This window comes from Ipomoea nil, unplaced genomic scaffold, assembly GCF_001879475.1.
Source record: "Ipomoea nil cultivar Tokyo-kokei standard unplaced genomic scaffold, Asagao_1.1 scaffold2704, whole genome shotgun sequence".
Classification (NCBI taxonomy): Eukaryota; Viridiplantae; Streptophyta; class Magnoliopsida; order Solanales; family Convolvulaceae; genus Ipomoea; species Ipomoea nil.
Window position 1 is genome coordinate 1,500,448 of NW_017619132.1, and position 25,926 is coordinate 1,526,373.

The 25,926-nt window shown below is 35.1% G+C and overlaps 6 protein-coding genes across 8 annotated transcripts; 3 read left to right on the top strand and 3 right to left on the bottom strand.

The window, feature by feature from the left end:
- The first annotated feature begins 2,396 nt into the window (after nt 1–2,396).
- Nucleotides 2,397–5,064, top strand: LOC109156064. 2 transcript variants are annotated; one of them, XM_019303861.1, is made up of 5 exons: nt 2,416–2,491; nt 2,522–3,070; nt 3,794–4,146; nt 4,284–4,503; nt 4,593–5,064. In XM_019303861.1, exons 2-5 carry the CDS (start codon nt 2,581–2,583, stop codon nt 4,706–4,708), a joined length of 1,179 nt encoding a protein of 392 aa, XP_019159406.1. In that variant the 5' UTR covers nt 2,416–2,491; nt 2,522–2,580; the 3' UTR covers nt 4,709–5,064. The 2 variants fall into 2 exon arrangements, with proteins under 2 accessions (XP_019159407.1, XP_019159406.1); XM_019303862.1 differs by having other exon boundaries at nt 2,397–3,070; nt 4,284–4,508; nt 4,588–4,669.
- A 4,302-nt stretch (nt 5,065–9,366) lies between these two features.
- On the top strand, nt 9,367–10,327 carry LOC109156066. The gene is made up of 2 exons (XM_019303864.1): nt 9,367–9,807; nt 9,936–10,327. Exons 1-2 carry the CDS (start codon nt 9,541–9,543, stop codon nt 9,948–9,950), a joined length of 282 nt encoding a protein of 93 aa, XP_019159409.1. The 5' UTR covers nt 9,367–9,540; the 3' UTR covers nt 9,951–10,327.
- Nucleotides 10,328–12,148: 1,821 nt separating this feature from the next.
- On the top strand, nt 12,149–13,945 carry LOC109156065 (cell number regulator 8-like). The gene is made up of 3 exons (XM_019303863.1): nt 12,149–12,521; nt 13,036–13,238; nt 13,507–13,945. The coding sequence occupies exons 1-3, from the start codon at nt 12,227–12,229 to the stop codon at nt 13,738–13,740; spliced, it is 732 nt and encodes a 243-aa protein (XP_019159408.1). The 5' UTR covers nt 12,149–12,226; the 3' UTR covers nt 13,741–13,945.
- Nucleotides 13,946–14,416: 471 nt separating this feature from the next.
- Nucleotides 14,417–16,034, bottom strand: LOC109156067 (DNA-binding protein S1FA-like). 2 transcript variants are annotated; one of them, XM_019303865.1, is made up of 2 exons: nt 15,862–16,034; nt 14,417–14,839 (listed from the first exon to the last, which is right to left on the bottom strand). In XM_019303865.1, the coding sequence occupies exons 1-2, from the start codon at nt 15,913–15,915 to the stop codon at nt 14,624–14,626; spliced, it is 270 nt and encodes an 89-aa protein (XP_019159410.1). In that variant the 5' UTR covers nt 15,916–16,034; the 3' UTR covers nt 14,417–14,623. The 2 variants fall into 2 exon arrangements, with proteins under 2 accessions (XP_019159410.1, XP_019159411.1); XM_019303866.1 differs by having other exon boundaries at nt 14,417–14,824; nt 15,862–16,023.
- A 5,047-nt stretch (nt 16,035–21,081) lies between these two features.
- On the bottom strand, nt 21,082–22,092 carry LOC109155659 (putative F-box protein At3g52320). Its single transcript, XM_019303282.1, has one exon. The coding sequence runs from the start codon at nt 22,090–22,092 to the stop codon at nt 21,082–21,084; it is 1,011 nt and encodes a 336-aa protein (XP_019158827.1).
- Nucleotides 22,093–24,318: 2,226 nt separating this feature from the next.
- Nucleotides 24,319–25,518, bottom strand: LOC109155660 (putative F-box protein At1g32420). The gene has a single exon (XM_019303283.1). The coding sequence runs from the start codon at nt 25,516–25,518 to the stop codon at nt 24,319–24,321; it is 1,200 nt and encodes a 399-aa protein (XP_019158828.1).
- Between the last annotated feature and the right edge of the window lie 408 nt (nt 25,519–25,926).

The following is a 25,926-nucleotide window of genomic DNA, read 5'->3' on the forward strand; positions in this document are numbered from 1 at the left end:
TTTCCGGTGAGATTTGGTCAGCAATTTGGTCGCAGTGACAAAAAAAAAAAATGAATAGTTAAGGTACTAAATTAACAATTTTAAAAGTCGTGAATTACAATTAACAAGACCTTAATGACATATGACCAAAATTAAAATTTAATCCACGGATGCAGGTAGTCCATCATTTAAAAAAATAAAAAATTAATTAAATAGTGAATTTGTAATTACAAAATTACCAACTTTATGCGTCTGGCGTTTGAACTTCAAATGTAAATTGTCTTATTTTTATGATAATTTTTACACTAGTACCGGTAAAATGCATATAATTTCGTTAGTTTTATATATTTTTTAATTTTTTTAAATACATCATCAATTTTGAATCTTAGATGAAAACCGCCTAAGTATTTATTCTGCATATGTAAACAAGCATAGGTCAAAGAAGAATTCGAACTAAAGAATAACTTTACAAATTCTAGAGTTGCACATGCAGAACTGGGAAAACAGCAAAAATTATTAGGACAATGTTATAAGACAATCTGTTATAAAATAAGTGCAATTTTAACTAAGATCTATTTAACTATACTTATAATAGTAATTAGTATAAGTATAATCTGATATATATTTTTACTTTTAGTAATGGCAGCGGTAGAAGTACGCACACACATACATATAGCATTTGCATTATTAATTTAATTTACTTTATTTTTTTAAATAATTAACATTTTAATCTTTTATGTCTCTATGTTTTATTGACAATGATGAAATGAAGTTCAACATTTAATCAACTATACTGGGCAATTAATTAAAGAATTTATGAATTGAAATTATTATTCACATACATATATAAAGAATTTAAATTATTAATAGACACATAAAATTTGCTTGATACAATAGAGTAGATTTGACTTTGTAAAATATTTTAATAGTAGTATAGTATCAATAATTTCTTACGATATTCTATTAAAAAACTTCTAACATTTTTTTACCTCAATAAAATGATTGATAAAATATAAAATACACACATATGCAGAAACTTAATATTGAGGCCCATAGAAACCCGGTGGGCCTATACAGAAAGAGGCCCATTCAATTTCCCTCCGATTGAAAAGTGACTCAAAGCGGGAAATCGGGAACCACGTGAGCGGATTAATATCTAGGAATTAGTGATACCGGAAAGTGTATAAATATGTTTGTACACGTGAAGACCTTGATCACGCGCCATTACAACACGTGAACTCACAAAATTGTCATTAAATCTCTTTAATTGGAATTTTGACATTTGAATATTTGAAATTGTCAGAATATTAAAATTTGAAATTATAACAAATTTAAACTCCATTGTTTTCAAAAGTTGAATCTTCAACCTTAAGAAAGATACATGATAAGAGCACGAGTCCCCTAACTTTAAAAGGTTGCTCTCATACTGTCGCCAATAAGACTCGATTCTGAATAATTATTCTCAAATTACACCCTTATAATCAATTGAACTGCCATGCGGCCAACCCCGTATCATTCATGACTTAAAAACGGATAAAGAAAAAGTAAATCTGAAATGCTTATACATTAGTATTTACAATCAAATCAAATATGGAGTACATACTTCTTTTTTAGCCATTAGTAAACAAAGCTTCTCAATGATTTATTTTTGATTAGTTAAGTAGTTGAAATGTGTCCGGTAAACTTGTAAAAAAAAAAAAAGAATACATGATTATACTTTGTGTAAAATATTAAAATGATCAGTGTCAATCAGTATGGTAGATTGGTATTGAATTAAATATTATAAATTAGTTGAGTTAGGTATAACACTATAACTATTGGGGAACAAGGGTCAAATAAGCCATCGAACTGCAAACGATAAAACAATTAGGCCACCAAACTTAAAAAACTAACAATTAGGTCCCTAAACTAATTAATTTCAAACAATTCTTCTAATTTGAAGGTTTCCAACAGGTCAACAGGTCATACTTCCAAATTAATTATTTTTTAAAATTTAAATTTTAAAAATTAATTATTAAAAAAAAAACTGGTTCCACCGTCTCCGGCTGGATTCCAGGTTTTTTTTTTTTTTTAAATTTAAAAATAATTAATTTTTAAAATTTATTTTTTAAAAAAATAATTAATTTGGGAGATGATCTGTTGGAAACCTTCAAATTGAAATAATTGTTTGAAATTGATTAGTTTAGGGACCTAATTGTTGGTTTTTTAAGTTCAGTGGCCTAATTGTTGTATCGTGTGTAGTTCGATGGCTTATTTGACCCTTATCCCTAACTATTGGTGAGGATGGTGGGAGTAAATAGAAATGTAAAACTTGTTTAAATCATTAATCACCATAATTAAGTTATTCCTAAGTCCAGTACTTCCCTTGTTCTCCTACTGTCCCCCACTCCCACTTTTCCAGTGTTCTCACATGACACTGTTCCTCTTCCAAGCTAATTAGTGTCAGTTATGACCACTAGCTCTCTCTTTCTCTCTCATTCAAAAATAGCTTGATTCAAGAATGTGAATATACTGCTCTCTCTCTCTCTCTCTCTCTCTCTCTCTCTCTCTCTCTCTCTCATTTCAAAGTTTAAAACTTTAGTTGGAATCGTGTAGATCACAATGTGGCAAGTTGCTTTGGGGGCAGCATTTGCAGCAGGATCTGGGTTTCTAGCTAAAAGGCTAATCAATCCAAATGCCCCTCTACCCTCCACCCAAAATGACCAAGAATCTGATCAACCCAAAGACCAAAATGGTCTCAGCTCGTCCAGTTTTGTTGACCAAGATTCAAATTTTACTGGGGAAGTTGGGGCAAAGGAGGAGTCTTTGGGTGATCAATCAATCTTTAGGTTTTCCAGTTCTCCAGGTTCAGAAAGAGGGCCCAGCAAGAACAGTGGGTGTGGGTCTTGCAGGAACAAGCAGGGAAATGTGGAGGGGTTTAAGAGAGATAAGGATGGGAGGATGGTGAAGAAGTGTGGGTTCAAGAAGGGTGGAATGGGGGGGTTAGATCATAGATGCAGTGGGAGTGGGAAGAAGTTCTATGTTTGTTTGAAGAAGAGAAGAACCAGCAAAACTGCCCCAGGAAAATGTGAATCTTGTTCTTCCAATAAAGGTTAGATCTTTGCCACTTTTAATGATGTTTTGTTCCCATCTTTTCTTTTTGTGTGAATTGGGTAAATCCTTTTAATGTTGTTTAGTTGTGCATAGTTAACCGGTTCAAATCAGGCGAATAACGGGAGTCGAACTTATAATATTGTGTTGCTTAAGCTGATAGTTGGATTGCACACTAATGGTTATATGCTCAACACAGAGATTCGAACTCATGACATTTGGCATGACTCTGATACTAAATTGAAGCTTGTGTCTCCATTTCACCTAAAAACCTAAGCTGATAGTTGGATTGCACACTAATGGTTATATGCTCAACATGCCTTACTGCCTTCATTTGTTATGAAAAATATCTGCAGAAATGCTTAGTTGTGAACTTTGTACTATGAGCATTTGTAATAAGGTACTGCAGATTTCTCTTGTTGGCTTTAATGGTGGAATAATGTTCTTTTACTTCAATTCAAATCTTGAAACCTCTAACCAGAGCTCTCAAATTGGAAACTCTTATAAAGGCACAACAACATATGCATCTTCATAAGCTGCTTTACATTAAAAACTGTGGACTATTCTTAGTTTTAAGTTCATATCAGGAGGAACATATTCTAGTATCTGTATTTTTCTGAGATCTTAATGATTCTAGGAACATCCGGTAGAGAGTTTTAGGTAAGTCAAATTCCATTCCAAGTAGCAGGAAATGACATTCTCATTTTGAACGTTTATCGTGCAGGAAATTCAGTTTTCGGTTGGGGTCTTGGTATTGGAATGATGTGCATGATGTCAGCCCGGGGAGCTGAAATCAATAAGCTCAACGTTGCAATGGACGAAACCTCAAAGATTTCGGGGGATATGAAGGAAGAGCATAATATGGAGCCTGAATTTGTTAAGTTATGCACTGAGAATAGAAATGGCAAGAGAATCTTCGGCTTTGCTGTAACCGAGGAAGGTGAATACGCGAGTAGCGTTCTTACAGAGGAGCTGCAGCCCGAAGCTCGGGAAATGGATGAGCTCGAAGCAGAACTTGAATCTGAACTGCAGAAACTTGATGGTTCTGGCTCTGAAGTAAGAGAAGATATTTATGAGGTGAGTTTTTGTTCATATGTTAATGTCGAGCCAATTGTGAAACTCCAAAACCCCAAAACGAACGAATTGCAGAAGGCTAATTTATGGCTTTCGTGTTACATCATGAACTAATTAACAGTATAGTATTGTCTTGATAGAATGGAGATTTGGATGAAGATATGAATTCGTATGAACTCAACGGAGTTCCTCCCTCTGAACTGCGCCAGAAATTGTGCCAAGTACTCATCGAGCAACAGGAAAGCCAGATAGTGGAGTTAGAATCTGAGCTGCAAAGGTCGCATCGCAAACTCCACGAGAAAGAAACCGAGCTCCAAGCACTCAAGGACTGTGTTCGACGCCTCACCGACTTTTCTTTAGGTCACCAACATGATCTAACCATCTTTCAGTATGCTTTTCTTCTACCATTTACAACTTCGTTTCAGTTGTTTTTCTTTGGGTATTTGCAGATGAAGACACAGAAGGCCATTCAAGAATGATTGTTGACAATGAGGAGAAGCAGAATATGGGTGGTGACTTTAGGAAATTAATGGTTGGGAGCAAAAGAACATCAATGGAGTTTTGAGCAAAAAAACATCAATTAGTGGATAAGTAGACCAACAAAATACCCCTCTCGGGGAAAGTCTGACCGAGAACTCTTTAGCTTGGTGTATACATAGTCTAGGTCTGATCGATAACTCTTTAATCGGGCATATATATAGTCTACTTATCGGGCATATTTGAAGCTCACGTATAAACTCTAATCATGTAGTTGTATTTGTAACCCGCTTATTTATCAACTGTTTTAAACTGTTGGGTTATATCTTTCGTTTTTTAAGATTTGAATGTACCCGTTACATATGCAATGTCTTGTCAACTTGGTTGAGGTTTGAATTGACTCTTCAGCCCAACTTTAGTTGGACTTGCTAATACTCAAGATTACTATGATGCTATTTTCATCAGTTTATTTTTCTGTCTAATGTTATATATTTATTTTAACGGACACAATTCATAGGGTGGGACCAATATGGACCAAATTAGACGGCCATTGATGTATTGAAGGTGGACAGTATGAACCTTAGCATGTGCACTTTGCTTCATCTAAAATAACCAGCAATTAATTACATTATGTCACTTTGAAGATTTTAATTTTCCATGATTTTACATATTTTTTTTCCTATTATCCCCGTCTTGGGAAAACTAATCTAGATTCAATTTGAGGTTGTTTTCAAAACTTGTAAGAAAGTCTATCTTAGTAAAAGTCGTATACTACTCGCAATTATACTTTTTGTAGATGACGATCGAGAGGAACTTACATCTTATTACCTGATTGTTTACACTTGACAAATCCCGCTCCTATGTAATGATTCACAAATTATACAAGAAAGACGTTGTGCAACAAGATTGGCCAACAGCAGCGTGTTGACAATAATCAAACTCGTAACATTTAAATACAAAAAATATGCTCTAAAGGATAACAGTATATTATTGTATATACTTTCAAAAATACAAGTAATATTTTTTACTCCATATATTTTTATATTCAATATAGTTGTAATTGTTAGGTTGCTGCAACTCTGCAAGACATGTACTGAACCCATAAAAGCTTCAGTGTCAAATGAAGATGAGGACCATACCTAAGTGTACTACACTGTACTCATCTCCAATTATCCATGCATTATTTTATAATAATAATAATAATAATAATAATAATAATAATTATTATTATTATTATTATTATTATTATTATTATTTAAACCATCATCCACTGGACAGGTGAGCTGTAAGCCGTAGTAATATCAATATATCAAAGAAGTGCCAAACATATGGGTTAGTACTTTTGTGATTCTCCTTCAAAAAATAGATACTATCTGATAATAAAGTCGAAACAAATTAATAACGGTTGAAAATTACGTAACATGTAACGATTAATAGACTAAATATGCAATTTTTTTATATTGTTACGCATTAATTCAAAGTTAAGTTATATCTAATTCGTAGAAATACCATTTCAATATTAATATGTTTCTCATAATGCAACATGAAATCCTACCTAAGAAGAACTGAATAATGTACTACTACTATTTGAATTACCGACACATGATTTTCAAATTCCTAATTAATGACATAAATGTCAAGAAAACGATGGACCTAATCTTCAAAAAAAAAAAGCTATCTTGCTGGGAAATTGATGAAAAGTGTGTGTGTGTGTGTGTGTATATATATATATATATATATATATATATATATATATATATATATATATATATAATGTTGTCTTTTTGTGAATTTAAATTCTTTGAAACAGTTGTAACATGCACACATGATGTAGACCAGGCAATGCTCTCCCAGCCTGTGGTCCAAAATTCAAGTAAGATTTACGTACTGAACACCAAGACAACAAAACACAAATTTACTTTTGAAAATTACAAATGGTCTATTTTTTGTTTATGACTAGACAAATTATTTGTACTAACTATTCAAAGTATGTATTTGAATAAACTCTAAAAAATTCGCAACCATTATTAGATGTTACGTACTAAATAAACCTGTTCTTATGTAATAACTCACAAATTACACATGAAAGATTAACATCACTAATAAGACCATGTTCAACGGATCGAGAAAATGTTAGTAAGAATTGAACTTATAACATTCTAATACGATAATACTATTCTACCAGCAAATTATATCGTGCACCAGAGCGCACAATGCATTTTGCGCCCTGGCCCAAAGTGACGTCGTTTTGTACTTTTTATTTTTGATTTTTTTGAAAATTCCGTTTTCCGTGTCTGCTTAACTTCTTTAAACAAAAATCTCATATTTCGAATGTACATAATTTTATATAACAGAATACACATAAACTCTGTCGCGTCAACTCCTACACAACTTAACAAAACGACGTCGTTTTGGGCGGGACAGGACACACAATATATTGTACGCCCTGGTGCTCGATATAATGATTGCTATTCTACCAACCCAACCACCCTTTCAACGCTTACAAGGTTGTACATACATGATACATACTTTGTTAATAAACAGTACAGTATATTCTTGTTAATTGATGGGGAGGTTTTGTGGTGGATTCATATGGAACCGACGCTTCGGTCCCTTTTTGGCCGGCATGCACTTGTGTATGTATGCAGCGGTTGAACAAAGCATTCCACTATTAAAAATTTTGAGATTTTTAAAGTATATTGAATAAATTGAAGAATTCGTTAATTCTCTCCTTTTGATGTTTTGGTTAGTATGAAAAGTGGTACGTAATTAAGAAATTAGTGAATTTTTCAACTGCATTGGTTTAATTTGCAACAAATAATGCTAATGGCATAGAAAACATTATACTGTGACATTTATTTTTATGAACTTACAAGGCATTTTTTTTTTTTTTTTTTTTTGGTTAAGCCATATATTTTTGGGGTAACAATGTAACATTGATCAATAGATGATTCTAACATTTTAATAAAATCGTAGCAAAAGAAAGAGTGATGTTACATTCTTCTCTTAATTTTTTATCAAAAGAAGGGAACCCAATAGGACACTTCATACTTATTGTGTTCTCATAAGGACTTCTTTTCTAATAGTCTTTTTGATCGTGTGAGGGGGCCGGGGGGTCATCAATTTCTCTCCAAGTACCCCTACCTCGAAAGCCATATTAGTCAAGGTGTCGGCGACCATTTTTTATTCCCAGTAGATGTTACACAAAGACCCGCTCACCACTTCTCCCGAGTCACTTTTAATAATAATTTTACAATAACCTTTGCTCCCACTGAAAACCTTTAATTTCATGATCACCCAACTTTTCGTATAGACAATACTACTGACAATACTTAATTAAATTAGTAAGTAGATTTTTTGTGCTCTCCAAGTTAATCAATTAATGAATATATATATATATATATATATATATATATATATATATATATATATATATATATATAAAATTATTGTCATGTCAGAAAGGAACACAGAATGAGATAAAAATTAATTAAGTTGAAAAAATAAATTTTTTTTTTCAAAAGAAATTGGAAACAAACTTAATTAGATCGACAAAAAAAGGGTCAAAATATTCTTGGTGTATATAAGAAGCATGATTATGGAGTAGGAATTGATTTGGCTCAGCTCAGTCTTATCAACAATCATGCACCAAGCTGATAGCAACATTTCTGGGTTTCCTAGGTTGAGGATAATCAACATATATAAAGTACATTAAGAAGCTATTGATGCTTTTACTGTGAACGTAAAATATTTTTTCCATTTCTTGAGATGATGATAAATCTCTATAAAACTTTAAAGAATGATGATAAATCATAAGAAAACTTAAACCTAATTCTTTAATGATAGTCCATCATAATTAAAATAGCCCCTACTGAAGATTAAACTCATGACCAATTCTATTTGAGAGAGTCAATTTGCGTCATTATACCACAGTATCATTATTGACACAGACAAATTTTGATTAATCTGACACAATTATTATATAAAAAAAAGTTGATAATATTACTTGCGGACTATTAATTTAATTAATTTGTTTTGTTTTCTTGCTCTTATTTTATAGTGCATTAAATTTGCTGCTACAATAATACCCACCTGCAGCATTCCAAAGGGTTATCAATCTGCTTTTTAAATTAGTCAAAGAAACATGACAACTACCTGCCCATATTTTCATTCTTCACAAAATCCAAACAAATTTATACAAATTAAAAAACATTACTATTTTTTACTTTATCCCCATAGGAATGATGAACATAAGTCCCCATAACTTGTAAAAAAATTTATAAGGAAAAAGATAGCTTAATTGGTTTTTGCTGTGAAGTCCAGCCAAAGGGTCTGCTACATGGGATGCCCTTCTTGGACATGTTTCAATAATACACACATGGGGTTGTCCACACCAATTTTCATTAATCCCAAAAAATAACTAATAATAATACGGAGTAATATAATATTCAAGTATCAGGTTTAATTTCAAAAACGTAACGTACTGAAAACTTTTACATACCCCACGAATATAAAATTTGAGTAACGTAACACCAGAATTAAATCGACGCCCACCTGTAACAGTAACATATAAGATTATAGTCGATACAAATCAGCACCGCTCCACCTTAGCCCGTGATTCTCCATCACTTCATAAATGTTCCAACCCATACCAACACATCTCCATCAAGGGCCTCACAACCTAATGGCTGTGTCCTCTGCAACGCTTTCAAATTCCAAAAAGTTGTGTTACACTTCCTTAACTCATATGTACCCTAACTCCAACATACATTACATGCCCCTTTCGTCACCATTCCCATGACTCCATTTTTGTCCTAATTAAATAACCTCTCATCCATTTCCCTATAAAAATTCAAACTTTTTTCTTCATCATCATCTCATCATACTATCCAAAACTGTACGTTTCCATTCAAAGCTTCCATGGAGCTTCTCGCTGCTAAGACCAACTCCGCCGCCATTCTCCTCCTCCTCCTCCTTCTCGTCGCCGCCGCGCCGTGCCTCTCGGCGGCGACGGCGGCCGTGGATTCCTTGGTCTACGACATCGATTACCGGGGCCCGGAAACCCACTCCAATAACATCCCGCCGCCGAATAGAGGCGGCGGGAGGCACAACTTTCGCCGGCGGCGTCCGATCGCGGCGGCGCGTCACAAATCCAAGGGCGTGAGAGCCAGCAAGGGTGGACGTAATGTAAGACCAGCAGACAACATCGTCGTACAGTTTCGTCGCTAATTGTATTAACCTGATCAGCTGCATTTCTTCTGTGTTTTTTTTTTTTTTTTTTTTTTTTTTTTTTTTTTTTTTTTTTTTTTTTGTAGGGGGAGAAGAAGTAAGAAGAAGACTAATTAATGATGTTGAGCAGTGCATCAAGAAGACAATTATAATTAGAGAGCAATGATTAAGATCTGATGATGGGGTTTATTTGATGTATTGAAATTGATGATGATGATGATCAAGAACAGCTAAGTTGCTATTTTGTGATGTGCTAAGAAGAATTGATGTTTTCTAGAAACTAAGAATCAAGAATATATATATAACTAAAGATCATAGTATCATCAAATGTGGTCATGTTTCACTGTGTTTATTTTTTACAGTGTGAAAGATAATCGTAGAACTTGTTTGGTACTTTGGTGTTAGGTTATTGCGTATTCAGAAAGTAATGTGAAGATAAAAGTAATTTATTAATGATGAGTAATTTGAATTTTTATGATCCATTTGTTTACATACAAGAGAGAGCTGAAATTAAGTTTATTCGTTAGTTGAATTTTTAGTGGATATTTTCTTCTTTTAAAGATAGTTATTTTACCTATTGTAAAATGTGAGTAGTTGTAGAAAGGTAATTACAATCCTTATATCATTGAGCAGGGTTTATAGTGCACTGTGGAACATGGTACATATGTATGTTGATAGGGATATTGCTAGGCTGTACACCTAACAACTACAGTCGGTAATGAAGCTCAAGGCCTCGTTGGTTTCGACCGACCTTGACCGGGATACTCAATTTCCCGACTTTTTTCTCTTTATGGGGTGCATAGGTAGGCTAGTCCTCAGTTATTCCCGAGCCCTACGAAGGGCTCGACCGCTCCAGATCGGTCCCGAGCGCCCCACCTTAGTACGATGTGACCTTGTCGAGAATATAACACCACACGTTAATGACCCCTTCAGCCCCGACCTAGACCCATGCATGCGCCACGTGCCATTCATGCCGGGGGCCCGGGTCCTGTCCCCTCCTCTCTCCTATAAATAGCGCATTTATTATTGAGAGGAGGATCTTTTTGACCTACTTCACACCCGTACTATTTGACTGAAGACTCCCAATCTACTGTCAGAGGATCCCGAGCTCAAGTACACAATACACATACGTCCGTATATATTGTATCATATGTGTCTTATATTGTAAGTTTTTGTATTTTGTGTTATGAAATTTTGTATCCAAGTATGAATTGTGTACCTGAAACAAATTAGTAATTGTGTCTTATGTTTTGAATTTATGTCTTGTATTGTGAAATTATGTGTCCATAAACACATGTTATGTACATAAACTATATTTGAAAATAAGTAAATAAATAACATGTATATATATCTTGTGTTATGATTTTGTATATTTTGTGTTATGAAATTACTCTTACTTGATATGATTAATCTATTTATGATCAAACACCATGTAAATTAGTATGGACATTTTTTTTTCTAGAAAATATTCCCACACCTTACTCTAATTTTGTAATGATGTTCTTAGAACAAGGGCATCCAATTGAAAGGAATTGAAGATTATAATATTATATGATGCATGGTAATATATGTTTTCTTGTATCTTAGACTTAGGTTCCCCCATGACATTTTAACCATTCCTAACTATATATCATATCGCATGTGCCTTAGAAGTTAAGTTATTGACTTGGACTTAAGAATTATTCATACATATTTTTCAACACCCCAAGTAGTTAAGAATTAGTCATGGATGATACACCCCAAGTAATTTGCTTTAAGAGTAAGTTTAACAATTTTTGAGTAATGAGAAAAATATGGCGTCATTATTTAAGAATGTCACATAATAAACACTATTCTTGTGTAAATTTACAAAATATAAAAGAGAGGTAATTGCACTAGGAAGACTTTGACCTATACGACGAATTCGACTAAGAGTGTATGTTGACAAAAATTAAACTCATTACCTTATGGTATTATAATCATGCTCCATTCACTCAATTATCCCTTCTGGTCCGACCTATTACCTTTACAAATTATAGTATACTCTTATATGAGTGCGTCGAAAAAAAAAAAAAAAACTCTAAGTCAAATCTTTGCTCGAGTAAAAACTAAATTTTACAAGCTCAATAAGAATGGACCAAATTGTAAATATTAATTTGTTTTGGGGGCAAATTTTGAAATATTTAGAACTACAAGGGTTAAAATTGAATTAATGTAGTGACGAAGCCGTAGCAGACACGGTTTGTATACGTACACGTGTCGGTACGTATACGTAGAGAGAGACTTGTGGTGGACCACATATATATATTCTTCGCCCGTCTCAGGCTCACAGATCCCCGGACTTCTTCAATCCCCCTTTTGAATTTTTGGATCTGAATTTCATCGAATTTTGATCTCCATGGCGAGTTCTGAAGAATCGAGTCCTCTCCTGCCAAGGCAACAAGAAGCCCAGGCGAAAAATGAGAACAACTCATCGAACCAAGCCGCTCCGGCCGCCCCAGCTCCTCCGCCGGCTCCGGCGGACACGGTGAAGCCACCCCCGGCTGTTATTCCGATGGGGTGGACCGCCAATGGCCTGCCGTTGAGATACAGCGTGACGGGTGAGCCCGTCGCGGCTAGGGCGCAGTGGGATTCCGGCCTCTGTGCTTGTCTGGGGAGGAATGATGAATTCTGCAGCAGTGATCTTGAAGTTTGTGAGTTTTCTCAATTTCTATTTGATTTACCTTTCCCCCCTTATGGAAATCACGAAATCGAAATTTGATCTTTGTGGTAAACGTGTTTTGGGTGATTAATTCATGATTAAATTTTGGTTTTTGCTCCATTTTTTTTCCTGAATTTTTCTGTCGGATTTGATTAGGGTTTCTTTCTTAATTAGCTATAATCAGTTAAAGAGGCATCATTGATTTCAATTCTGCAGAATAAATCATTGATTTCAATTTCGATCAATATTTTGCATTTCTATCATGTATTGCCAATACCATAAATCTGTAGCTGATTGAACTAGGAATACACTTTGAGCTGTGTTGATTAATCATTTTGTTTAGTGACAACAAAAGCCTATCCTTACCTCTCTGTACTTTTCCCTTTTTGAATATATTATGATCATGTCTTATTGATGAACAACATATAGGTTTAGGTTTGATGCTTCATGTTAGTTTGAATATACAACATTGTACTGCTTTACTGATGATTCTTGAAACGGATTAGGTTTGTTAGGAAGTTTGGCCCCTTGTGTGCTCTACGGAACCAATGTTGAGAGAATTGGTTCTTCCCCGGGGGCTTTCGCCAATCACTGCTTGCCTTACACTGGTTTATACCTGATCGGGAATTCGTTTTTTGGTTGGAATTGCCTGGCTCCCTGGTTCTCTTATCCTAGCCGTACCGCCATTCGCCGCAAGTTCAATTTGGAGGTAGAAGATTAAACTGCATCTTTTTCAGATTGAAGAGTAATGTGCATAAACATCCTTTTGTTCATTATATTGGTTGAAGAGTAATGTGCTTGAACATCTTTTTGTTCATTATATAGGTTGAAGAGTAATGTGCGTAAACATCTTTTTTTGTTCGTTATATAGATTGAGACTTGAGAGTGATGTGCATGAACATCTTTTTGTTGATTCGTGAGATGCCATTAAAGAGAAAAGCGTGTATAGAGGGTCTGAAATGTGTTTTGATTAACAGGGGAGCTGCGAGGCGCTTACCAGATCATGTGGGTGTGGTGGGAGCTTTGTGGAAGATGATTTGCAACGCGAACAGTGTGAATCTGCTTGTGACTTGGGAACTCACGTCTTTTGCCACCTATGCGCCCTGTGTCAGGAAGCTCGTGAAGTTCGTCGTAGGCTTCCCCATCCCGGGTTCAACGCCCAACCCGTCTTGGTCATGATCCCTCCCGGAGAACAGACAATGGGTCGCTAAGCGCAATGATTGTCCATTCATAGATATGGTTCTGCATTACCTGATTGTTGTTCTTCTATTGCCAATTAAGCCTGCACTGAGTATACTTTCTTTGTCTTTTTAGATCATCATATTTATAAATAAGACATGTATCATTTTAGTACCATATGGGTTCAACGTATGAATTACACAAAGTTGGAATAAAGAAGATTGTTTCTGTCCATAATGCTAGTCCGTTAAATCAGTTGATACACTTTTAAAGATTGCACCATAATTCTGAGAGCTCCCACCATTCTTGTTAGGGGTGAGCAAATGGTTGGTCGGTTACAAAACCGACCGTAGTTTTTGGCCTTCGTAACTGACTGAAGGCGGTCTTATGACCGATAACCGATGGTCGGTTCGGTTATCGGTTTTTGGTTAACGCCTTCGTAACCGACTGAAGGCGGTCTTATGACCGATAACCGACGGTCGGTTCGGTTGTCGGTTTTTGGGCGTTAACCGATAATTTACTCACCCCTAATTCTTGTACAGGAAGGAGATCCCATGTGAATAGCAAATAAAACGATGATCCTGTAAATGTTCAGTTTCCAGAATAAACCTAAAATGAAATAACATTTTTTAAGAATAGCAGTGGCTATGGTGCACAAAGAAACATAAAATGTAATTGTGGTACAAGAAAATCAAGAAGCCAGCAAGAAAAAACAAAGCAAACAACATTGTTTGATGCTAACTTAGCCAGCACAAGAGAAACTAAAATCTTCAATTCATCAAGTTGGGATAAGAATAAAGGGCATTCATTGTTCATAAACAAAAGGCAACCATCTCTGGGAAAAAAAGTTTGTCAGACAGATTAAGACACTGCATCTCAACATTAAAATGGACTATTTCTATGTATCTATTACATCTATTCTCCGGGTGCAGAGACGCCTTGCCTCAGTCTTTCCTTCTTCATCTTCTTCTTGGAGATTGGCTTCTTTTTCTTCGGGGGAAGAGCCTTTTGTGCGTACCTATAAAGCAAGAAATTCCCAACGAAGAATGCTAGTAGAAGACCACCAACGAGAAGTAGGACAATTAATCCAGGGTTGAACCCCTTAACTTCAACATCCTGAGCCATATTTCTCTGGTTATTCATCAGATAAGAGAAGTCATTCATGTAATTCAACAAAGTAAATCAAGCAACAAATTATGTATTAAATCAAATAAAACGCAAAGAAATATATATGGCCCTAACATATCTTGACATTGTTCTTTCCCATTGCTCATAAAAGAGACTACACAAGTTTCTCAAAGGAAAGAAAACAATACAAGAGGGTGTATATCACTCAACCTGTATATTTTAAGAGAGAATACAGACCATAACGTCATATCATATACAACCAAATTTGAGGAGATTCTCTTCTCATATACAACCAAAAAGAGGGCATGCAAAAGACAAGCCAGAAATTCATACCCAAAGCATATCCTGTTACAAAAAGTTTTTAACAGCAACTATGCATTGCAAACATTCAGTGAAAACATATCCTCAAACTACTCCCCAAAATGAAACATCAACCAAAGCAAAATCTTAGCAATCATCTTGTCTGTGATACAAAAGACAAGAAAACTAAACTGTATCCACCTAAAACTCTACAAAGTTTAGTTCCACCAGATTTTTTCAAGATCATGGTTCCTGAGAGAATGATATCCAATAAGAGTGTTTGGTTTCATTAACTATGATACATTTTAACTATTTGCATTTTCAAACCTAAAACAGAAGCCTTCTTAACTCGACTTCACATAAAAGGGAACCGGTCATAATCCATTTCCTGGACTCCATGGAACAGACTCGAGCTAATCTCACAACTTCATCGGATTTCTGTAGCTCCGATACCGAAATTCATATAGGGAAGATCCAATTAAAGATTAATCTAATCAAACAATGGTTTAATGATTTCAATCTGACAAACTCATCTCACAAAACCACAGTAAATCCGAATCAAAACCAGCGATCGGCACACGTCCGAGCGAGTGAATTTATAACAATAAAAATCAGAGATCAAATAGTAACATTCAGAAACTGGTGCAGATCTACCAAATAAATGCAGCAAAATAACAAATTTGAGCGGAGGATTCAGATTGGACGGAAATGAAGAAGCGTTTTACCATTCCGTCGAATGACGGAGGAGCATCGTGCTCGAACTCTCCTTCGTAATCCATGGCCGGGAGGGGAAGAAAGCGATCTGATCTTCGGAGACAGAGTTGTCGTCACCGCGATTCGTCAGGTTCCGCAGAAGAGGAAAAATAGCCGGTAGCTCCCGTTAAAAAATTAGTTGGATGATTTGCTTATTGGTCCTTATAGTTTTTCGTTATTTCTTTTTGACCCATGGTTGGTTAAAATACATAATTAACGTGGAATCTGAATCCGGAAGGCTCTAGAACCTGGAAACCATGCTACTTGGGGGATGGATGCTTTTGTCCACAAAATGTAAAATTTATCATTCATAAAATTCTTCCAAAAGGTTGAACCCCAACCCTAAGGACTCGACAGAGCATTTGGGAAGATGTAAATCATGGTGACCCAACTGAACATGAACCATAGAGGCTAGACCGGTGCTCACTGCGCACAAGGAGCCCCCCTCACTGCCGCTGGTGAGACTCAATCCCTGGTCATTCTTCCAAAGTTTTCACCTCTATGACCAGTTGGGATAAAATTCATACGTCTCGATTCGATAAGATAATGGAGAGATACATTATAATAAGAGTTAATTCCAGCATTGGTCCCCCGACTATGTTGATTATTCAAAATTGGTCCTCGACTTTTAATTTGGACAATTTAAACCCTTGACTATTAAAAAAGTTCCAATGTTGGTCTTTCCGTTCCATTGGTGTTAAATTGACGTTAGATGGAGGGCTAATACTGTCTTTTTACTTTCCAACCGTATACTACTTCAACTTATACGCAATTTCCTTTCACTTCCCCCTTTTATACATAGACCAAACCCCCTTCCTTTTACGCTCAGCATCACAGCATATACAGAAACCCTAGAAGCCCTATAATCCCCAAAAAACTCAGCAACAATCTAGTCGAAGGTAACAGTGTTTCGTTCGTCCACTTTTGAGATGTCTACAAGACATAGCAGTGAGAGCTCCTCATCTTCAAGAAGGTGAAAGGAAATTGCGTATAAAAGGGGGAAGTGAAAGGAAATTGCGTATAAAAGGGGGAAGTGAAAGAAAATTGCGTATAAGCTGAAGTAGTATACGGTTGGAAAGTAAAAAGACAGTATTAGCCCTCCATCTAACGTCAATTTAACACCAATGGAACGGAAGGACCAACATTAGAACTTTTTTAATAGTCAAGGGTTTAAATTGTCCAAATTAAAAATCGAGGATCAATTTTAGAAAATCAACATATTCGGGGGACCAATGCTGGAATTGACTCTTATAATAACTCAGTAACTTATTAAATGATGATCAGTGTCTAATGTCTAAAAAGAAAAAACTCATTATATTATAAAATTTTTATGACAACTCAGTATCTCGTTAAGTGAGAGGACAATACTGTCACCGTTTAAAATTAATATACTTTAATCCATGTATACTTTGGGAGCGTAAATGAACCTTAGTCCTAAATTCATAATTAACTTTACATATAAAATACACAATATAATAAATTAGCAATGTCAAGTTGTCAACTGATGAATAATGAATATGTGTTTCTTTTGTCAATTTGTCACCACCCTACCCCCATACCATAGGGTATGTACCGAACTTCTACTTCCTACCAAAACAGCCCATCCAACTCAAACCAATTAAGTGACGCAATCCCTGTTATTATTAGAAAAATACTATATGTATTATTCTCTATTTTCAATTTTTATTTTTACACTTAAAATTTTGATGTAAACAATTTTATAGAGATTCACATGAAGAAAATATTTTATTAATATTCGCCACATTAACGGATAAAGATAGTAAAACTCTGATTATTGCTTGATAAGCTAATGGTTTAATGGCCTTACATTTACCACTTATATATAAATTTATCACTCTATGATGTGGCAAGTTTTAATTGATTTGTTTTTCTATTTTTAATTTTTATTTCATATCTTAGCCAATTAAAACTTGTTACATTCTGTGAACATATTCCGTGAACAAATATGATAGATTGTCAATATGAACAAATATGACAAGATTGTCAACATTATATATAATAATATTGTGACTCTTATAAAGCTCACGTAAGTTAATCTTGACACTATATATTTTGTCGAATACTTATAAATATACCTATTTATTATTTGTACAACACAAATTGTATTGGTCCTCATATTAGACATTGGGGTACAACATTGCATAACTAATTTAGGACTTGACATCAAGAGGATCATTATACGGTATGCATCCGGTTAGAAGTTGACAAATACTTGAAGAGCTTTGAGTTATAAATGTGTGTACCTAAATGAGCGGCACACACCAAAAAAAAATGTATTCATCAAATAAATAAATCCTTTCAATAATAATAATTTATGAGTCACCAAAATTAAATTAAACACATTGATAAATAAATAAATCACGTTCAATAATAATATATTAGTCAAAGAAATTAAAATTAAAAAACATTGTCTAAAATGAAGTCCATAGCGATTTTACACACTAATTGTTGGTAGTTATCAAATTTTTTAAAAATAATAAAATAATTTTTTTTAATAATTTTCAATAATATTAAATTTATTTACATTAAAAAAAACTACACAAAAACCAAAACCCCTTGTCCCATGAAGACCCGACTACCCGAGATGAAGAGAGGTTCTTCATCTCCGAGAAGGACGAAAGCATGGAAATGGGTAGGTTTTTGTTTTTTGTTTTTTATTATTATTATTTTATTTTATATAAAATTATCAAACTAATTTTTTTTTCTAATCTAGACTATTAAAAAGTATTAAATAGATGCACATGTTTTGTTTTCACGTTCTCACCTAAGTGTTCTCATTGCAACCCTACTATATATATATATATATATATATATATATATATATATATATATTCTGATGTGATTTCCTGGGAAAAACAAAACAACTTAAAGCAAAAAGAAGCAATGCTGCTTTCCTCCGGTTTAATTATAGTGCCACAACCCACAAGCCTCTGAAAAGATACTTAGCAGAAGATATTCTTCATCACTAAATCCACAAGTAACATTAAAATCAATAAAAAAAAAAGTCAATCAATCCAGACTCGAGTTTTTTGCAATTTTGGTCCCACGACTATAGTGGCACTAGCAGAATTGATCCACGACTTTTGAACCTTGCAATTTTAGTCCATGACTATTGATTTTTTTGTAAAAATGGTCCTTCCGGCCACTTTTCCGTCAAAATTCCACCGGAAAATTTTTTTTATCCATTTTTAGCAGGGCTAAAATTGACATTTTACTTATCTCAAAATATAAAGGAAATACATAAAACGGAAAGGTAAAAGCGATTGCATTTGAGAATCTCCGCCGCTTATCTCGCCGGAAATCTATACAACGAAGCTTTTCCGATGTCTTCGGATGATCCCGCAGGCGTGCTGGCTCCGCCTCCAATGCTCTGCTGGATAACCCAACTAGCCCGGGGATGCTGCTGGATAACCCAACTAGCCCGGGGAACGCCATGGCCGCTCCGCCGCTTACTGACAGCCTTACCTCCTCTAGGAACTCCGTCGCCTGGGGCAGTAGTATGTAGCCCAATAATATTGTATGTAGTCAAATGTCAATTTTTTTCTTTTATTTTTTGAGATAAGTAAAATGTCAATTTTAGCCCTGTTAAAAATGGATAAAAAAAATTTCCGGTGGAATTTTGACGAAAAAATGGCTGAAAGGACTATTTTTGCAAAAAAATCAATAGTCGTGGACTAAAATTGCAAGGTTCAAAAGTCGTGGATCAATTCTGCTAGTGCCACTATAATGGTGGGACCAAAAGTGCAAAAAACTCATCCAGACTCTATACACACAACTTTCTTATCCATTTCAATGAAGTAATTTCAATAAGATGAAGAATGTATTCATGAAATAAACAATAACAACATATTAGTGAAGAAAATTAAAAGACATTATCTATTGACGAAGAATGTATTCATGAAATAAACAAGGAATAAGGGTCAAATAGGCCATCGAACTGCACACAATAATGCAATTAGGCCACTGAACTTAAAAAAACAACAATTAGGTCCCTAAACTAACCAATTTCATTCAATTGGTCTAATTTACAGGTTTTGCAAGTTAGTAACAGGTCACCCAAAATTTAAAACATTTTTTTAAAAAATTATTATTTAAAAATAATAATTAAAAAAAAAACTGTTTCCGTTTCCATGGCCGGAGACGGAGAGTCTCTTCGTCTCCGGTAGAGACGGGGAATCTTTTTTTTTTTTAAATTTTACTAGCCCGATTGCTGGGAAATCCGGTCCACTAAAAGCAGGGGAGAAAAGTTGCTAATCTAGATGACTCTCATCTGGAATTGAAGGAGACGGAGTCTCCAATTGTTGAAAATCAAGGAAATTCGTCTAGAATTTCTGTCTCCTTACAAGGTCGCAGAAGTCCGCCCAATTGGATCGGATTGCAATACGCAAGAAGATTTAATTGCTATGGCGATTGAAGATCGTCAAAAGCAGTCTCCAATCCGAGGAATTGTGCGATCTCCAGTGAAGGTGCGATCTCCAATCGCAAGTCAATCGACTGTCCGTTTGATTGATTTTAAAAATTGTGAAAGGTCGGAGGTGGTGATCGATCGCAAAATGCGATCGACAATGGTTCGCCCAATTGATCTAGAAATTGTTGATCGCGAACTGCAATCGCCAATTACTCTGTCTAAAGCGAAGACAGTTGCTCAGAATAGGAGATTGGAGAGCATCTCTCCTCAATCCCAATCCAGTACATCCTGGGATGAAGTTGCAATTCGGATTGCAAACATAGAAGTTGTGATGGACAGTGGAGTTTAAAAAAAAAGTTTAAAAAAAAATATTTTAAATTTTGAGTGACCTGTTACTAACCTACAAAACCTGTAAATTGACTTAATTGTATAAAATTAGTAGGTTTAGGGACCCAATTGTTGTTTTTTTAAGTTCAGTGGCCTAATTGCATTATTGTGTGCAGTTCGATGGCCCATTTGACTCTTATTCCAATAAACAATAACAATATATTAGTGAAGAAAATTAAAAGACACTATCTGAGATAAAGTGCATGGCGGTAATAAGATGGGGTTCATAAGATGGGGTTCAGGCAACTGGTATATATCAAATTTTCTCCAACTCTGTTTTCTAAAGTTATAAAATAATAAAATAGAAACCGATCTCTTCATCACAAACACAGCAATTTCCCCAACATGATTAGTAGCGAAGAACAAATTTGTCTTATTAAAGCTCCCTTCCAATGGGATGGGGAAGTAAATCACATATTGTTTCTTCCACGCCATAGATTCCTCCTCCAAAATCCATATTGCCAAACCGTAGCGGTTCAGCTCGTCCCCTTATAAGATTGTTAACAAAAGCTAATCGACCCTCCACCTCTACTAATCCAGAAATGGCTTTAGTTGGTCCAACCCACATAGTAGTCGAGGGAGGAGGAGGTATTGCTCGGAAATTCTCAGTTCTAACGTCAAATGCTATTATGTCCCCGTCTTTATTCAATGAATTAAGCGAATAGATAACACCGTCAATATGAATACTAGTAGAATAAAAATGGGTATTAAAACCATTGTAAGGATGGTAGTAGGGAGAGGAATGGATCTTCCTCCATGATTTATCCACGCCCACCGTAAAAACCCAATGCTTTACCGAAACCTCCGAGCCGCCGGGGCGGCGAGTGGTAAACTCTACTGACTTCAACACCTTGTATCTTCTCGAACCTGAATCAAAACCCAATAGCCCAAAAGCGTTCATCTTGAAGCTCCCATCGTAATGACAATTTGATGGGAGAGGAATACGCTGTCGTGTACTAAGGTTATGAATAGCAATGTCGTCTCTGCGATCTGAGAATCTGCAGAAACAAATCAGGCCGTTCAAGGAGGAGCTTAAATACACCTTTCGAAAGAGATTAGGGTTGTGGTCGAAATACTGGAGGCGATTGGCTTGGAGATTTCCTTGATTTTCTTCAGAGTAATTTATCGTGTAATACCAATTGAAATTGGTGAAATTGCGGTCACGCCAGAGTACGGGGTACAAGATCAGAATCCTCATCCTACTGGGATGGGTTAAGGACCAATTGCGATGCAGATCGGCAAAGGAATGATCAATAACCAGAGAATAAAAGAACTTAGAAACACATTTGAATCGCACCAGAGATTTGGCAGGGAGTTTACTCACAATTTCGACGAGGATCTCTTGTGGAAGAAAAGACAGTAAAGCCGATGCACTCAACGTCGTCATCTTCGAATTGGAAGATGAAGAACTCATCGCCCCAACGTCTCTTCAATCTGGAGTTTCCTGCTGCTAGGGATATATATGAATATATTATAGTGTTATCATACCTCTTAAATTCTAATTCTAATCTTAATCCTAACCCTAACAATTTTAAGGCCACGTTAAAGAACTGTTTATAATTTATTTAAGCAATTAAATAATGATTAAAATACATGCTAAGTTATTGTATTATAGTATTTTGTTTAATTTAGTTGTTGGCTTCCTCCCACTAGCCACCTCTAGAGATACTGCTCCGAAGCTGTACAAAATATATATTTGCCAAGTAAGAAATGAATGGGATAGCCTGTACAGTTTTAGCTTACTGTTTCATTAGGCAGTATTTTGAAAAAGAAATTAAGGTTCAAAACTTGACCACAATAGTGTGGAGATTATGTCCAAAGTGACCCACAATAGTGTGGAGATTATGTTTACAGTAGACAAATCTATTGTACCGCACTAGAATTTAGTAAGCCATTTAATTATCGTGATTTATATCTTACCAAATGTGGAGTCAGGATGTGGGAGGCCCATGTAAAATATACCATGTCAATTTTCTTTGTAAATTTATTTATTTGTTGAATAAGGTTCAAATTGACCATTGAACGTAACCTGAAAATGCAATTAGACTACTGAACGAAAAAAAAAAAGTACAATTAGGTCACTGAACACTCCAAATGTATGCAAAATTAGGTCACTGAACACTCCAAATGTATGCAATTTCACCTGATAGCAGGTTACCTACTTATGTGGCAACTGAATTGCATTTTTAATAAATTTTAAATAATTTTTAATAATAATTTTTTAATTTAAAATAAAAAAACGACGGGGTGACCACCGTCTTTTTATATTATTTTATTTTTATTTAATTTTTTTCAATTTTTTTAAATGTATTATTAACATTTATTATTAAAATTATTAAAAAATATTTAAAATGCCAACTCAGCTATCACGTAAGCAGGTAACCTACTAAAATTGATAGTAACCTGCTATCCTGTAAAATTGATAGTAACCTGCTATCCGGTGAAATTGCATACATTTGAAATGTTCATTGGCCTAATTGCACTTTTTGGAGCGTTCAATGGCTTAATTGCACTGTTTTTTTTTTTCGTTTAATGACTTAATTGCACTTTTTTTTGTTTGTTTCGTTCAGTGGCCTAAAAAAATAAAAATACTTAATCATATATATATATATATATATATATATATATATATATATATATATATATATATATATATATATATATATATATATATATATAGTGAAAGGTTCCAGCGTGAGTTTTGTACTCAATGTGCGTGAGTCTTGTACGTAAGGTGTGTGAGTGTTGTGTGAGTCTTGTACGTAAGGTGTGTGAGTGTTGTGTCTTAGGTGCATGAGTTTTGTGTTTAATGTGCATGAGTGTGTACTTATGTGAGTTGTTGTTGAAACTTTAAGGTGCGTGAGTTTTGTGCTTAATGTGCGTGAATGTGTACTTAATGAGTTGTTAAAAACTTAAGCTGCCTATTAACATCCCTATAGATGAAGAACACACTCATGCACCTATTAATATCCCTATAGATGAAAAACACACTCATGCACATTAAGCACACAATTCACGCACTTTAGGCACCAAACTCATGCACCTTAAGTACAAAACTCACGCACATTAAGCACACAATTCATGCACTTTAAGTACAAAACTCACGTACATTAAGCACTATACACTCACGCACATTAAGCACAAACCTCACGCACATTAAGCACAAACCTCACGCACCTACCTACTCACCCACATTACACACCAAACTCACGCTACTCACACACACTAAGTACAGACAAACCTCACTCGCACAACTGCACAAAAAACTATACCCGCACCGCACCTGAACCCTTTCATATTTATTTATTTATTTATTCTGACGCGATTTCCTGGTATAAACAAAACAATTTAAAGTAGAAGGAAGCAATGCATAAACAAAACAATTTAAAGTAGAAGGAAGTAATGCTGGTTTCCTCCGGTTTAATTATAGTGCCGGGCACAAGCCTCTAAAAATATACTTAGCAGAGGATATTCTTCTTCACTAAATCCACAACTAACATATAGAACCCAGACTCTATACACACAACTTTCTTATCCATTTGAATGAAGTAATTTCAATAATACGAAGAATGTATTCATGAAATAAACAATAACAACATATTACTGAAGAAAATTAAAAGATATTATCCGAGATGAAGTGCATGGCGGTAATAAGATGGGGTACAGGCAACTGGTATATATCAAATTTTCTCCAGCTCCGTTTTCTAAAGTTATAAAATAATAAAATAGGAACGGATCTCTTCAGCATCACTAACACAGCAATTTCCCCCACATGATTACTAGCAAAGAACAAATTTGTCTTATTAAAGCTCCCTTCCAATGAGATGGGGAAGTGAATCACATATTGTTTCTTCCATGCAATAGATTCCTCCTCTAGAATCCATATTGTCATGCCATACCGTAGCGGGTTCAGCTCATCTCTTTTAAGATTGTTAACGAAAGCTAATCGACCATCCACCTTTACCAATCCGGAGGTGGCTTTAGTTGGTCCAACCCACATAGTGGTTGAGGGAGGAGGAGGTATTGCTCGGAAATTCTCAGTTCTAAAGTCAAATGCTACTATATCGCCGTCTTTATTCAATGAATTAAGCGAATAGATAACACCGTCAATATGAACACTAGTAGAATAAAAATGGTTATTAAAACAATTGTAAGGATGATAGTAGGGAGAGGAATGGATCTCCCTCCATGATTTATCCACGCCCAACGTAAAAACCCAATGCTTTACCGAAACAGAGTCGCCAGTGGTAAACTCTACTGACTTCAACACCTTGTATCTTCTCGAACCTGAATCAAAACCCAATAGCCCGAAAGCGTTCATCTTGCAGCTCCCATCGTAATGACAGTTTGATGGGAGAGGAATATGCTGTCGTGTACTAAGGTTGTGAATAGCAATTTCGTCGCTGCGATCTGAGAATCTGCAGAAACAAATCAGGCCGTTCAAGGAGGAGCTTAAATAAAGCTTTCGAAAGAGATTAGGGTTGTCGTCGAAATACTGGAGGCGATTGGCTTGGAGATGGAGATTTCCTTGATTTTCTTCAGAGTAATTTATTGTGTAATGCCAATTGAAATTGGGGAAATTGGGTTCACGCCAGAGTACTGGGTACAAGATCAGAATGCTCATCCTACTGGGAAGGGTTAAGGACCAATTGCGATGCAGATCGGTAAAGGGATGATCAACAAGCAGAGAAGAAAAGAATTTAGAAACACACTTGAATCGCACCAGAGATTTAGCAGGGAGTTTACTCAGAATTTCGACGAGAATCTCTTGGGGAAGAAAAGGCAGTAAAGCCGATGCACTCAACGTCGTCATCTTTGAATTGGAAGATGAAGAACTCATCGCCCCAACGTCTCTTCAATCTGGAGTTTACTGTCGTCTACCAATGTTTGGGATATATATGAATACTAGTATTTTATATGCGCGATGCGCAAAAAATATATACCCAATATTAAAATTAAATATTAAAATCTTAGTTATATTATTTTTTTAAAAATAATAGTGTGTGTGTATATATATATATATATAATTGTATAATTCATATTAATATTTTTGAGGTAAAAATTATAAAATGATAAATTACTATAGATAACTATGGTAACATTTTAATTAAAACCTAAATGAATTAAAACTTACCATTGAAGGATGTAAGAAAAATTTATTGTGTATGCATGTACATAGTAATAATAGTGTGGAAAGATAACAGAAGTTATAACGGCATGG

Coding starts and splice junctions, on each gene's coding strand:
- LOC109156064 (XM_019303861.1), top strand. CDS start 2,581: ATGTGGCAAGTTGCTTTGGGGGCAGCATTTGCAGCAGGATCTGGGTTT. Junction 4,147..4,283: donor TAAGAGAAGATATTTATGAG/GTGAGTTTTTGT, acceptor TTGTCTTGATAG/AATGGAGATTTGGATGAAGA. Junction 4,504..4,592: donor CCTCACCGACTTTTCTTTAG/GTCACCAACATG, acceptor GGGTATTTGCAG/ATGAAGACACAGAAGGCCAT.
- LOC109156066 (XM_019303864.1), top strand. CDS start 9,541: ATGGAGCTTCTCGCTGCTAAGACCAACTCCGCCGCCATTCTCCTCCTC.
- LOC109156065 (XM_019303863.1), top strand. CDS start 12,227: ATGGCGAGTTCTGAAGAATCGAGTCCTCTCCTGCCAAGGCAACAAGAA. Junction 12,522..13,035: donor CAGCAGTGATCTTGAAGTTT/GTGAGTTTTCTC, acceptor GAAACGGATTAG/GTTTGTTAGGAAGTTTGGCC. Junction 13,239..13,506: donor GCCGCAAGTTCAATTTGGAG/GTAGAAGATTAA, acceptor TTTGATTAACAG/GGGAGCTGCGAGGCGCTTAC.
- LOC109156067 (XM_019303865.1), bottom strand. CDS start 15,915: ATGGATTACGAAGGAGAGTTCGAGCACGATGCTCCTCCGTCATTCGAC. Junction 14,840..15,861: donor CTCCGTCATTCGACGGAATG/GTAAAACGCTTC, acceptor ATGAATAACCAG/AGAAATATGGCTCAGGATGT.
- LOC109155659 (XM_019303282.1), bottom strand. CDS start 22,092: ATGACGACGTTGAGTGCATCGGCTTTACTGTCTTTTCTTCCACAAGAG.
- LOC109155660 (XM_019303283.1), bottom strand. CDS start 25,518: ATGACGACGTTGAGTGCATCGGCTTTACTGCCTTTTCTTCCCCAAGAG.